We start from the raw sequence: 15,393 nt of genomic DNA, 5'->3' as shown, positions 1-15,393 counted from the left end.
TACTGTACACCAAGTTGCACCCAGTGTCCCTTAAGTTTTTTCAAAGTAAAAATTTGGTTTATAGAAGAGTAGGAAGGATGGTATGATGAACACCATATATCCTAGATTTAAATATTGTTAATGTTTTGTCATGTTTGCTTTGTGTAGACTTTGCTGACCATTTTTAAGGAAGTTATAGATACTATGATACTCTACTCCAAATGTCTTCAGTGTTTATCTTCAACACTAAGGCATTCATAGTATCATATCACTCCTAACAAAGTTATCTGTGTTTAAATATCATCTATTAACTAATCAATGTTGATATTTCCCTAACTGTCCTCAATTATCTTTCACAGCTGACATTTTTCCATGTTAGGAGTCAGTCAAGGATGATACATTGCATTTGCTTGGCATGTCACATAAGCCACTTACAATCTACAATATCCCTCTTGGCCTTATTTTTCCTTTTCAATGACATTAACCTATAGAAGTAGCTAGGCCAGTGGGTCCTTGTTCTGGATTTTGTTTGATACTTCCTCTCTATGATGCTTGGCTTGTGACTCTATCCACTGAATTTTCTTTAAAACAGAAGCTAAATCTAAAATCTTAATTAGATTCATGTTAAACATTTTGGTAGGAGTGTAAGTAATGCATTACATTGTGGAGGTACTCAGTAACAGTTGTCCTGTTATTATTGATGATGCTAATTGGCAGTGACAAGAGGGTTTTATTTTTCTGTTAAAGTGCATTGTGTTTTCCTCAATGATTTGTAACACCTTTTCATAAATTAAAAATTTTTTTGCACTATTTAATATGCCACTAAGACCGTGAGTGTGTCAAAGCAGTTTGAATTGAAGAGCTATTACCTGAAGTCTATTTTATTCTGTGCCTTGTTTTAGAGGTTTTCACACCTAATTTCAGCCACTTAGGTATTTCTTGCCTATTTCTAATATGATATAGGCATTTTTATTGATCTCCTTTCAGATGAAGAAACTAAAGCACAGAAAACTTAAGCATTTTACTTAGGTCACATAGCAAATGGAAACCTAAGAATAAATATAAAGTTGGGCCAAATTATTAATTCTTACTGTAGGATAGAGGGAAAGTAGAGACTTAATAGCAGCATATGAAAAAATTAAATTCAAGGGCCTCAATAATGTAATGGAGTTTCTGTGAAAGGTGCTCTAATCTTGGGCTTAATAGAAGTGCAGAATCTAGAATAAAGTAAAAGAGAGATGCATTTTTTTCTTTGCTTGTCAAAATTCTGAGTATTATGCCTCAAGAGGCAGTGAGGCAAACTGGAGCACATTAGAAAGATGCCTCCTTGTTGCCTGGAAAGTGATCATAAGGTATTTCCCTGGTGCAGTAAGCATTTAGGAACCATGTAATAATAAAGGCCTTATTTGTGTGGTCTCTTATGGAAGATCTGGGACCAATAGAGAAAAGTTAGGAGGAGGTAGATTTTAACTCATAATAAATGAATGTTATGGTGGAGAGAATGAGAAGTTTGAGGAGGTGGTGAGTTTGAGGTGTTGGTGAAAAAATACCCTCTGATGACTTGGCAGTGTCACAGAGGAGAGTTTGCATCACATGACAGTCAAATAGAAAATTTCCATATGATGTTAGGAGTACTTAAGGTTATAAAAGGATATAGGAGGGGTGTAGATCACACAGCCTTAGCAATAACAACTAATCAGGGAAATCTTCATGGAGTACTGATAGTGAATTTGTGAGATAATGAGTTACTAGAATTGATTCTTTAAATCTGAAATTAAGAGTTTGCTTGGTTAGGCAAGGAGGGGTGGAATCCTTTCTTGATTATTTTACATTGCAGAATATAATTTTTCCCTTACTGAAACTCTGTAAGAACCCATGGTTGAATTTTGGTATTGTTCCAAGAGGCATTGAGGCAAACTATAATATTTATATATGTATGTATGTATGTATTTTATTTATTTATTTATTATTTTAGTGCTGGAGATTGAACCCAGGACCCATACAATTTTTCTTTTGTATATATGCCAGACACATTTTATATTTGCATTATCTCTCATGCTTCATAGGAATGCGTTGTGTGGAAAGCTTCAGTGTGAGAACGTACAAGGCATGCCTGTGTTTGGAATTGTGCCTGCTATTATTCAGTCACCTAGTCGAGGAACCACATGTTGGGGTGTGGATTTCCAGCTGGGATCAGATGTTCCAGATCCAGGGATGGTGAATGAAGGCACAAAATGTGGTGCTGGAAAGGTAATCTAAATATTTTTTATGTACAAAGTGAAGTGAAAATAATTAAAAAAAAATACACAAGTGCCTTCTCTCTTCTGGTTATAAAAGAAGTCTATGTTTATTATAAAAATTTTAGAAAATACAAAGCCTCCAAGAGGAAAATTAAGACCAACTATGATTCTACCATCTGTACTTCTTCACTGGGGTCATCTAACTAATGTTTTCCACATTGCAATGTACTGTATAAATTTCCTTCTTCTATTCGTGTGCCGTTAGCCAGTTTGCTCTTCTAGTTTGCTATTATTGTGACACTTAGGTGATTTCCAAGAGTTTGTGTGTCTATGTGTGCCTTGGTACCAGAAATGTTACCTTGTCCATGCTGTTTGCCACAATGACCACAGCTGCTTGGATCAAATATAATTCTGACTTGGACAACATTCCTTTTTTAGGGGAATGTATTATTAAGAAAGTGAGTAAGAGTGAGGGCAGACACTAGGAATTCTTTGAGATTTGCTGTGTCAACCTTCAGCATTATGTAAGAGTTATGACAGAGCAGAATGGTTGAGTGAGTTGAAGAAACCAACTCACATAGAGCAGTACGGAGATAGAGAGAGAGGTGGAGACTGAGAGAATAGCTGATTTATTACATAGCCTATTAAAAGATGGGTAGATGCTCATCTTTTTTGTTTCTTTGTTTCTCTTTCTCTCTTGTGGTACTGGAGTTTGAACTCTTTGAACTCAAGACCTCATTCTAATTAGGCAGGCACTATATATTGCTTGAGCCATGTTCTCAGTCCTTTTTACTTGAGTTTTTTAAAATAGAGCCTTGCACTTTTGCCTGGGCTGGTCTCAGGCTGTGATCCTCCTACCTATGCCTTCCATAAAGCTGGGATTACAGATATGATCTACCATGCTTGAACCAAGTTACCTCAATTTCTACTAATTTTCCATTTCTGGTTCTATTTTTCACTTCTACAAAAAGATCCACATCTTTGTACCTGTCCTTGCAACTAATCTTAACTGTTGCAACTATTATAAACAATGCTGAGATAAATGGCTTAATAAAAAAATTCAGAATAGTCTGATTATTTTCTAAGGTTAAACTACTATAACCTTATTATAATGGAGTGTAGACTTTTAAGACTTTAGATAGATCAGAGAATAGAGGTTTGAGGTCAGCAAGGCCAAATAGTTTGCAAGATTCCATCTTGAAAATACCCAACACAAAAAAATGACTGGTGGAGTGGCTCAAGTGGTAGAGGCCTGCCTAGTAAGAGTGAGGCCCTGAGTTCAAACCCCAGTACCAAATAAATAAATTAAATTAAATTAAAAATAGCTAGCAGAGTGGCTCAAGTGGTAAAGGCCTGCCTCGCAAGCATGAGGCCCTGAATTCAAACCTTAGTGCAGCCAAAATAAATAAATAAATAAACCCCAGTACCACCAAAAAAAAAAAAATCAGGCAAATTATCTAAACTGCACAAATATTCAACAATTACAGTTAGTTATCTTCAGATATCTTGATGTATTTGAATGTACATAAAACAAGTTTGGTGATGGTAACATATCCAGAAAAATAAGTACAATGAAGAGCAAGGCTTAAGAGCTGCAGGAAAAGCCAGATGCCTATAATCCTAGCTATTTGGGAAGCTGAGATGGGAGGATTGAGGTTTGAAGCCAGCCCAGGAAAATAGTTCGAGAGACCCTATCTTCAAAAATAACCAGAGCAAAATGGACTGGAGGTGTGGCTGAAGTGGTAGAGTGTCGGCTTTGTAAGTATGAAGCCCAGAGTTCAAACTCCAATCTCACCAAAGGGGGAAAAAAAAAGCTACTATAGGAAGAAATGGCATTTTTTTATAACAGAAAAATTTCAGAGGCAATTTCAAGGCCTTATCTCTGTTAGCATGTTTGCCATTTCACTTAATTTTGGTAAGTGTGTACAGTCATACTGTTCTTAAAACTAATAGCCAGTGCAATATGGGAAGTCTGAAAAACAGTGATACCTGAGGGATCTAAATTTCCAAGGTGACTGAATACCTGGCATAATTGCCCACAGTGGAGGGAGGCTGCAGACTCTGGGCTCAGTGTCTTCCAGAAGGAAAATGAAGGCATCTGGACCTTCTTGACACTTGCCTGGATGCCGGCCAGTGGGTCTCAAGGAAACTTACTCCCCACGTCAACAGAGATTAAATAAGGTGTTGCAAAGGATTCTGCTGGGGCAACTGCGATAGGATTCTTGGTTGTCCAACTAGGAGAAATGCCTGTCTCCTATCCTTTCTGCGATACACAGTTCTCCCTCTTGCAACTGAAACTGAGGTGTAGGTGGATTGTTGTGTAAACTCTGACAATTCTTGCATGAAAAGACAGAGACAAAGTAAAAGCCTGAGAGTTAAGAATTTAAAATCCAACAAATTTAAATCTCTAACTTAATGAACAAAGAGAAAATGGAAATTGTGAAAGCTCAGAGTTCGGTGAAGAGAAATAAGAGACGTATACAAAAAACAACAAAAAAAAACCAGGTTATATATAATCAGCACTCAGGAGGCTCATCTTGCTAGTTTGAGGCCAGCTTGGGCTACGTAGTAAGACTCTGTCTCAGAAAAACAACAACAAAAAATTGGTCACATAGAAAGAAATGAGATTCCAAACTGCATTCTGGAAGACGGGAGCAATGCTTTTGTGTGTTTCTCAGAGAGTCCCAAACTAGCATTGTGAACACAACTAAATTATTTATCAAGTGAGGGAACACAATAGGGACATGTTAGACATTCAGATACTTACAGCACTTATCTTTCTTTTGTCTTTTTTTTTTTTGTGGCATTGGGTTTTGAACTCAGAGCCTCATGCTTGCTAGGCAAGTGCTTTACTGCTTGAGCCACTCCTCCAGCCCTCATTCATCTTTTCTTAGATAATCATCTAAGTAATGTTCCAAACAAGGAAATAAAAAAGAAAGAGAAAGGATTTTATTCCAGGAAACTGAGGAATATCAAACAGGAGTTCTAAGATAACAGCTGTGAATGGTGCCAGGAGAATAACCAGTTACTTTATTGAGGCTGTGATCGACACCACTTAAGCAAAAAAAAACAAATTTTATTTGAAGCAAAAACAAAAGCTATAGCGAGAAGGGAAATAGAGTACTTAGCTTTGAAACCAGCAGACTTTGTCTTAAATGTTGGGGAGAGATATTACTCTCCACTTCCCACACTTTTTTGTGGAAGAGCTTACACTTCCATTAAAGCAACACATCGGGGCTCTATCTGATCATCTTCCAAATCTCCCTGAGAGAGGCAAAGGGACTGGTCTTCCTGATGAGTTTAGGAGAAGACACTGGGCAGGGGAGACACAGCCCTTTGTCCCCTCTTCAGGTCCGTTTGTTTACAGCAAGGGCACATTCTGGTCTGCTGTCTTTCTGTTCAGCAAGCTTAGCACAGCAGGCTCTGCTTCTGGGGAGCCTGTAGTTGTTCAGAGCAGCTTGTGACTGGGCAGGTAAGTTGACTCTGAGGGGTGCAGAATTACTTAAATCATATTAAATGCTCTGTTAATGATGACCTGTTAATCTGTTATTAACTTCCTGTTCTCTCTCACTTGGTTCTGAACTTGCTTAGTGAATAGTGAGGTGGTGTTTACTGACTCAATTATACCCCAGTATTAACGATGTAAATACTTAAGAATACTTACTTTGAGAAGTTAGAGGATGGGGATTGGGAGGTGTAAGAAAGCTACATTTATCATAAAAAATATTAGCTAATGTCTAAAATAGATAAATCAAGAAAAAGATAATTGAAAATAGGCAGGTAATAATCACAAGAAATAATGGTTGCTTTTAGACTGTTTGCTTGACAGATTTGAGTAGGTCAGGGGGTGGTTTTTGTTACAAGCCTTTCAACACTAGTATTTAAAAAAATTTTAATTTTATTTATATGTGCATACAATATTTGGGTCATTTCTCCCCCCATCTCCCACCCCCTCCCTTACCCCCCAATAATAGGAAGGACCAAGGGTTTTTGCTAGTTGAGAGAAGGATAGCTATACAGGGAGTTGACTCGCATTGATTTCCTGTGCATGTGTGTTACCTTCTAAGTTAAAATTCTTGAACTAACCTTTTCTCTAGTTCCTGGTTCCCTTCTCCTATTCGCCTCAGTTGCTTTAAAGTATCTGCTTTAGTTTCTCTGTGTTGAGGGCAACAAATGCTATCTAGTTTTTTAGGTGTCTTACCTATCCTCACCCCTCCCTTGTGTGCTCTCGCTTTTATCATGTGCTCAAAGTCCAATCCCGTTGTTGTGTTTGCCCTTGATCTAATGTCCACATATTAGGGAGAACATACGATTTTTGGTCTTTTGGGCCAGGCTAACCTCACTCAGAATGATGTTCTCCAATTCCATCCATTTACCTGTGAATGATAACATTTCGTTCTTCATGGCTGCATAAAATTCCATTGTGTATAAATACCACATTTTCCACATTATCTATTCGTCAGTGCTGGGGTATCTTGGCTGTTTCCATAACTTGGCTATTGTGAATAGTGCTGCAATAAACATGGGTGTGCAGGTGCCTCTGGAGTAACCTTTTGGGTATATCCCCAAGAGTGGTATTGCTGGATCATATGGTAGATCAATGTTTAGCTTTTTAAGTAGCCTCCAATTTTTTTTTCGAGAGTGGTTGTACTAGGTTACATTCCACCAGCAGTGTAGGAGGGTTCCTTTTCCCTGAATCCACACCAACACCTGTTGTTAGTGGTGTTGCTAATGATGGCTATTCTAACAGAGGTGAGGTGGAATCTTGGTGTGGTTTTAATTTGCATTTCCTTTAATGCTAGAGATGGTGAGCATTTTTTCATGTGTGTTTTGGCCATTTGAATTTCTTCTTTTGAGAAAGTTCTGTTTAGTTTACTTGGCCATTTCTTTATTGGGTCATTAAGTTTGGGAGAATTTAGTTTTTTAAGTTCCCTGTATATTCTAGTTATCAGTCCTTTGTCTGATGTGTAGCTGGCAAATATTTTCTCCCACTCTGTGGGTGTTCTCTTCAGTTTAGAGACCATTTCTTTTGTTGAGCAGAAGCTTTTTAGCTTTATGAAGTCCCATTTATCTATGCTATCTCTTAGTTGCTGTGCTGCTGGGGTTCCATTGAGAAAGTTCTTACCTATACCTATTAATTCCAGAGTATTTCCTGTACCAACTTTAAAATATGTGGTCTGATACTAAGATCCTTAATCCATTTTGAGTTAATATTGGTATAGGGTGATATACATTGAAATAGTTTCAGTTTTTTGCAGACTGCTAACCAGTTTTCCCAGCAGTTTTTGTTGAAGAAGCTGTCTTTTCTCCATTGTATATTTTTAGTGCCTTTGTCAAGGACAAGTTGGTTATAGTTGTGCGGCTTCATATCTGGTCCTCTATTCTGTTCCACTGGTCTTCATGTCTGTTTTTGTGACAGTACCATGCTGTTTTTATTGTTATTGCTTTGTAGTATAGTTTGAAGTTGGGTATCGTGATACCTCCAGCATTGTTCTTTTGACTCAGTATTGCCCTGGCTATTCGTGGCCTCTTGTGTTTCCATATAAATTTCACGGTATATTTTTCAATCTCTTTAATGAATGTCATTGGAATTTTGATGGGAATTGCATTAAATATGTAGATTACTTTTGGGAGTATCGACATTTTTACTATGTTGATTCTACCAATCCATGAGCATGGAAGATCTCTCCACTTTCTATAGTCTTCCTCAATCTCTTTCTTTGTAGAGATCATTCTTTTCCTTGTAGAGGTCGTTCACATCCTTTCTTAGGTGTACACCTAGGTATTTGATTTTTTTTGAGGCTATTGTAAATGGAATTGTTTTCATTTATTCTTTCTCAGTTTGTTCATTATTAGTGTATAGAAATGCTAATGATTTTTCTATGTTGATTTTATATCCTGCTACCTTGATATAGCTATTGATGGTGTCTAGGAGCTTTTGAGTAGAGTTTTTTGGGTTTTTAAGGTATAAGATCATGTTGTCTGCAAATAGGTATATTTTGACAGTTTCTTTACCTATTTGTATTCCTTTTCTTCCTTCTCTTGCCTAATTGCTCTGGCTAGGAATTCCAGTACTATGTTGAATAGGAGTGGAGATAGTGGGCATCCTTGTCTGGTTCCTGATTTTAGAGGGCATGGTTTTAATTTTTCTCCATTAACTTTAATACTGGCTATAGGTTTGTCATATATAGCTTTTATAATGTTGAGGTACTTTCCTTCTATTCCTAGTTTTCTTAGAGCTTTTATCATGAAATGGTGTTGGATCTTATCATAGGCTTTTTGTGCATCTATTGAGATGATCAAGTGGTTTTTGTCTTTGCTTCTGTTAATGTGGTTTATTACGTTTATTGATTTCATGTGTTGAACCACCCCTGCATTCCTGGGATGAAGCCTACTTGGTCATGGTGAATAATCTTTTTGATGTGTTGTTGAATTCGATTTGCCATTATTTTGTTGAGGATTTTTGCATAAATGTTCATTAAGGAGATTGGCTTATAGTTCTCCTTTTTGGAGGTGTCTTTGCCTGGTTTTAGGATAAGTATAATACTGGCTTCATAAATTGTGTTAGGCAGTTTCCTGCCCTTTCTATTTCGTGGAACAGTTTAAGGAGGGTTGGTGTCAGTTTTTCTTTAAAGGTCTGATAGAATTCAGCAGAGAATCCATCAGGTCCTGGACTTTTCTTTTTGGAGAGACTTTTGATTGCTGCTTCAATTTCATTTTGTGTTATAAATTTATTCTGTTTATTAATATCCTCTTGGTTCAGTTTTGGATGATCATATGTATCTAGAAATCTGTCCATTTCTTTAAGATTTTCAAATTTATTTGAATATAGGTTCTCGAAGTAGTCTCTGATGATTTCCTGGACTTCCATGGTGTTTGTTGTTATCTCCCCTTTTGCATTCCCAATTCTACTAATTTGGGTTTTTTCTCTCCTCATTTTAGTCAGGTTTGCCAGGGGTCTGTCGATCTTGTTTATTTTTTCAAAGAACCAACTTTTTGTTTCATTAATTCTTTGTATGGTTTTTTTGGTTTCTCTTTCATTGATTTCAGCTCTTATTTTTTATTATTTCTCTCCTTCTATTTGTTTTGGGATTTGCTTGTTCTTGTTTTTCTAGGAGTTTGAGATGTATCTTTAGGTCATTGATTTGGGATCTTTCAGTCTTTTTAATATATGCACTCATGGCTATAAACTTTCCCCTCAGAACTGCCTTTGTTGTGTCCCATCAGTTCCGGTAGGTTGTGTTTTCATTTTCATTGACTTCCAGGAACTTTTTAATTTCCTTTTTTATTTCATCAATGCCCCATTGTTCATTAAAAGTGAGTTATTCAGTTTCCATCTGTCTGTATGTTTTTTGTCTTTATTTTTGTTGTTGAGTTCTAGTTTTATTGCATTGTGATGAGATAGATGCACTGTATAATTCTATTAACTTATATTTGCTGAGGCTTGGTTTGTGCCCTAGGATATGATCTATTTTGGAGAAGGTCCCATGGGCTGCTGAGAAGAATGTATATTGTGTAGAAGTTGCATGAAATGTTCTGTAGACATCAACTAGGTCCATTTGATCTATGGTATATTTTAGATCTCTGATTTCTTTAGTTTTTGTTTAGATGACCTATCTATTGATGATAATGGGGTGTTAAAGTCTCCCATGACCACTGTGTTGGAGTTAATATATGCTTTTAGGTCCTTCAGGGTATGTTTGATGAAATTGAGTGCGTTAACATTGGGTGCATTCAGGTTGATAATTATTATTTCCTTTTGGTCTATTTCCCCTTTTATTAGTATGGAATGTCCTTCTTTGTCTGGTTTGATCGATGTAGGTTTGAAGTCTGCTTTGTCAGAGATAAGTATTGCTATTCCTGCCTGTTTTCAGGGGCCATTGTCTTGGTAAATCTTCCAGCCTTTCATCCTAAGCGTATGCTTATTTCTATTGGTGAGATGGGTCTCCTGTAAGCAACAAATTGTTGGATCTTCCTTTTAAATCCAGTTCTTCAAACAGTGCCTTTTGATGTGGGAATTAAGTCCATTAACATTTAGTGTTAGTACTGATAGGTATGTGGTGATTCCTGTCATTTAGTTGTGCTTAGTTATTTGAAGGTTTGATTGTGTGTACCTAAGTTGAGGTTACTCTCTACTTTCTTGCTTTTTCTTTTTCTTTTCCTGTAGTTTAGTGCTGCCTGCCCTTTCATGGTTATGTTGGGTTTCACTTTCTGTATGCAGAAGCCCTTGAAGAATCTTTTGTAGTGGTGGCTTTGTGGTCACATATTGTTTTACTTTCTGCATATCATGGAAGACTTTTATTGCTCCATCTATTTTGAATGATAGTTTTGCTGGGTAAAGTATCCTAGGATTGAAGTTATTTTCATTCAGTGCCCAGAAAATCTCACCCCAAGCTCTTCTTGCTTTTAATGTTTCTGTTGAGAAGTCTGCTGTGATTTTGTGGGTTTATCTTTGTATGTTATTTGTTTTTTCTCTCTTATAGCCTTCAGTATTCTTTCTCGGGTCTCTGTACTTGTTGTGTTAATGATAATATGCCGTGTGGTAGTTCTGTATTGGTTTGGTCTGTTTGGTGTTCTGGAGGCCTCTTGCATTTGTATAGGAATAGATTTCTCTAGATTTCAGAAATTTTCTGTTATTTTGTTGAATATATTACGCATTCCCTTTGCTCGCACCTCTTCTGCTTCTTCAATTCCCATGATTCTCAAGTTTGGTCTTTTGATGCAGTCGATGAGTTCTTGCATTTTCTTTTCACAGGTCTTGAGTTGTTTAACTAATAGTTCTTCGGTTTTTCCTTTAATTATCATTTCATCTTCGAGTTCTCAGATTCTGTCTTCTGTTTGTTCTATTCTGGCGGATTGGCCTTTGGCCTTCCATTTTGTTTTGCAATTCTGTTTCATTCTTTTTTCTGAGGTTTTCCATATCCTGAGTCCCCTTCCTCTTTAATGTTGTCTGTTTTCGGCCTGTGTTTATTTATCTCTTTATTAATTGTGTTCTTTGTTTCATTTTGGTGTTTATACAGTGCTTCTGTGGTTTCTTTTATTTCTTCTTGTGCTTTCTCAAATTCTCTATTTTTGTTGTCTTGGAATTTCTTGAGTGTCTCCTGTACATTGTGTTTGACCATATCCAGTATCATCTCTATAAAATTCTTATTGATTACCTGTAGTATGTCTTCTTTTATTCTTGTGGGCTTCATTGGGTTCTTTGGCATAGTTTATCTTCATTTTGTTGGAGTCTGGATCTGGGCTCTGTTTTCTTCATTTCCCTCTGGTTCCCGTACTAATTTTTTGCTGTGGGGAAACTGGTTTCCCTGTTTTTTCTGTCTTTCCATTGTCCTTCGTGTAGTTGTCCCTGTAGTGTGTGCAATTAAGTATTTTTTAGCTTGTAATAATAACAATGGTGATATTTAGAATGGAAGGGTGAGACGTGAGGGAAAGCAAAGACGGTAAAGAAAAAGGGAAAAACAAACAAACAAGTAAAGAACCAAAACAAACAAACAAAAAAGTTTCAAAGATATAAATAGGGAGAGATAGTGTACTAATTAATAGTGAGCTAAATAGGCATTAGAGAGACAGAGAGAGGATTGAAAAAAAAATCTCCAAGTTCAAATGCAATAAAGTTTTAGACTTAATAATTTAGGTTTTAGTTCCTCAGCCTCCAATCCTGGAGATGGTCTCAGAAGTAGTTCTGTTGTTGTCTCATCAAAGGGGAAAAAACCCAAAAAAAAAAAAAAAAAAAACCCAAAAAAACAAAACACCACAAAGTGTCCCAGGTTCAAATGCAATACAGTTTCAGTAAGTTTTTCAGCATGCAGGTGTACTTTGGTTGTTGTCTCATCAAAGGAAGAGAGATAAAAAAAAAAGAGACTGGAGACAGTTCTGTGAATGTCTATCTGAGGCTGTGGCTCATCTGCCCGCTGCTGTCAGCCTGCTGTTGGTGGAGGCTTTTTTATGCAGATCTCAGGAGTGAGCTTGACACTCAGCTGGCCCCGCAGGCTGTGTTTACTTTGAGTTCTCCTGGGCACGACTGCCACTGCTACAAGCTTTCCCTTTTCTAAGCACACTGCAGCAGCCTCTCAGGCTGGCATGTTTATTTATAGCTCACTGGGAAGTGGGTCTCCCCCATCTCCTGTGGAGTTTTCCTCCTACCGCCACTTTTACAAGTTTTCCTAATCCTGGTTCCTGGGCATGTGCCGCCACTCCTGCCTTCTCCAGGCGGCTTGTTTATTTACAGTTCTTTGAGGGATTGCTCCTCCCCCCCTCTTTGGCACTCAGGGCGCCCTGCCCTCTTTGCTATGTGTCTTTTTGTTGTTGTTGTTTATTCAGTTTTTTTTTCCTTTTTCCCTGTGTGGGGGTCCGTCTGTCCGGGGGCTATGGTGATCTGGCCCAGGGTTGTCTGTGGGAGTACCACTTGCTGCTTAGCTCACCTTGTGGTCTGCGTCTTCCCAAGCCGTCTGGGCCCTGGCATCTGGCAGCAGCGCGGGAGCCCTCCTGGTTTCTCCATTTAACGTGAAGTGGAGATGCTATGCACAGGCTGGGGGTGTGGAGGATCAAAGTTTTGCCTCTTTTCAGTGGTTTTTCTGTAAGGTGTATCTCCAGCATCTCTCCAGGATTTTACTTTTGGAAGCACATTTTCTGCTTCCTCCCTCTAGCTGCCATCTTGGAATCTTAGTATTTTGTTTGTTTTTGAGACAAGAGTCTCATTGTGTAACACAGGCTTGCCAGGAACTCCTTATCGTCCTGCCGCAGCCTCTTGGGTGCTGGAGTATGGGTGTACACCACAACACCAGCTCACTATTTGCTTTTTAACCATGTGAATGTATTGCTTTGGTTTTAAAATTAAGTGAATAAACAAAGGGCCACTGGTACTCATTCTTTGGAAGTGTTCTCTAAGCTTTATTGAGACTAGGTAACCTTGACAGAGACTTTCATTGCATGTCACAGGCTGAGTGAACCTGTAGAGGGACAAATTCAGAATGATGGGGATGTGGTTTACTGGAATGCTCGATTATTCAAAAATCTCTGTGTTACCGAGGGTAAGAGATTTTTCCCTGAAGTGATTACTGTAAAAAATGCAGGAAAAAAGGCTGGTTAGTTGGCTAAAACATCATAACTAACAAAACACATTTTTTTCTTTCCTTCAAAATGTTAGCATAAGAGAAGGCAAAAGTTTTGTGAAAATTTACTAACTCTTTGACTTGGTAATTTGAGCATACTTTTATGGCTTTTAAGCCATGAGGTATTCACTTTGGGTTTGGAAATTAAACATCTATGGTTAATGAGGTGGCTATATAGTGAACCGCCTTAAGCAAAGTCAAAATCAATGAAAAGAAATTTAAAAAATAAAAAATTTAAATTCCTGCATACGCATAAGGAGGAGAAGCCTTTGGTCAGTGGTGTTACCGTCAGTGTTTCCCCGCCCTTCATTTCATGCAAATATGCCTCCCCAAAAGCAAATGGTGCCCAAGATGCAAGGCAAAAGTGAATGTGCTTAACTGAAGTGCTGAGTGACAGTTTTAGATCTGTTGAAAGGCATCATGTGTGAAGCAGAAGTCCTGCAGTGTTGTGGGAAACCTTAATCAAGCATGTGCGGTGCAGCACTGATACCCTCCAGATAAATACCCAGGGTCTACTGTATGTTAGGTTTTGATGAATGCTGAGTGCATTTGAAAAGAGTATGTCCTTGCTTATAACATGCAGTATGTGATAAGTATGTGTTCAGATTGTTCACATTCTTATTTATTGTTCTTAATGGGTTAAATTAAAGATTTAGAGAAAGGAATGTTAAAGTTTTGTTGGAATTTTCTGTTTTCACTTTTTCTTACAGTTATGAAAAGTTTTTGCACCAGGAATATGAATACATATTTGTGGCTCTTTCTTTATTTTAAAATACCCTTTTGCTCTACTTTAATGTTTTTAATCTTAAATTTATTTTCACTGCTGCATTGTTACCAGACTTCATGTTTAAGTTGGCTGATAGACTTTGTCCAAGTCTCTTCAGTGTTGTTTTACACATGTGCCTTGTGAATAGTTAGATTGTATTTTCTGATTCAATCTAAGTTTTTTTCTTCCTTTTTATATAAGAATATCATATTTTAATTATTAAAAATTGTGCAAGCAAAAAATAAAGGTCTCCTAATGGTCCACTCTTCCCTCCCATTTTCCAATTCCTCCTGGTTATCTGCTATGAGCACTATGTTGTGTAGCCCTCAATGCACCTAGAAACATACACTCCCCACCTGCGCACACACACCGAAGAGAAGGGACTGCCTTTAACACTGTTCTGAAATGTGTTTATTCAACAGCACAGGGCAGAGATTCTTCAGGTTAGCATATTAAAAAGTCACACAATTTTGTTATAGACAGAACAATTATTTCACCACATTTGGAAATGTCTTATTGTCTACCTATCTATTGAAATGGTGCTGAACACTTTTCTGAATTTAATCTCACCTACTTCTGTGAATACTGCCATAGAATTGATTCTTAGGAGTAGATTTTCATTTTTGATTAAGGGCTATGTACATTTTATTTTTTGGGTATGTCATTTAAATTTTGACAGAAGCTGCCATTTTATCTTTTAATAGGGTACTGACAATTTTAATTCACCCCTACATTCTTGCCAACATCAGTCTTTTTAATTCTTTGCATCCTCAAGTGGCAAAAATCCTCATGCTGTTTAATTTCCCTGCTTGAGCATCTTTTCATGTCCTTGTTAGCTTCATGTTTTTTTATTTTTTTCTGAGAAGTTCACATTCACATCTTGCTGTTCTTTTTTGGGGGGGGGGTAGGGTAGGCATTTTTTAGTCCTGATGCATAAAGAATGTTAACTGTTAGTTATGTTTGTCATGACCATGATCTTTAATTTATTTGTGTTTTACCATAAACATATTTTAAAATATGCATTGCTCTCCTACTGCAAGCAGTTTACAGTGCATCCTTCCAGTCTGGTTCTATGCATTCTACAAGATAAACTGCCCATCAGAACACCCTTTTCTGTGGGAGACCTGGGATTTTCTGCTCCTTAAAGAAAATCTGTCAGCTACTAACACATTTCATTTAATTTCTGTGAACCAACTTAATGCTTCTGGTATGCTCTATAAATCAGTGCTTAAAACTCTCCTTTTAACTGAATAGGGAAAATATTGGTAATTATGTCCTCGAACCCTCTATAGAT

At 37.4% G+C, this 15,393-nt stretch overlaps 1 protein-coding gene across 2 annotated transcripts in view; it reads left to right on the top strand.

Annotated features, from left to right (window-relative positions):
- The window catches only part of Adam9 (ADAM metallopeptidase domain 9), a 120,866-nt gene that overhangs the window by 71,980 nt on the left and 33,493 nt on the right, over window positions 1–15,393 (top strand). For both annotated transcript variants that reach the window (XM_074054618.1, XM_074054617.1), the window contains one exon: window positions 2,046–2,229. In XM_074054618.1, the coding sequence (XP_073910719.1) occupies window positions 2,046–2,229 (184 nt within the window). The remainder of the gene's footprint in view (window positions 1–2,045; window positions 2,230–15,393) is intronic.

Source organism: Castor canadensis, chromosome 14 (genome assembly GCF_047511655.1).
Source record: "Castor canadensis chromosome 14, mCasCan1.hap1v2, whole genome shotgun sequence".
Classification (NCBI taxonomy): Eukaryota; Metazoa; Chordata; class Mammalia; order Rodentia; family Castoridae; genus Castor; species Castor canadensis.
The sequence above is the reverse complement of the archived record's forward strand: the minus strand, read 5'-3'. Positions and strand labels throughout refer to the sequence as shown.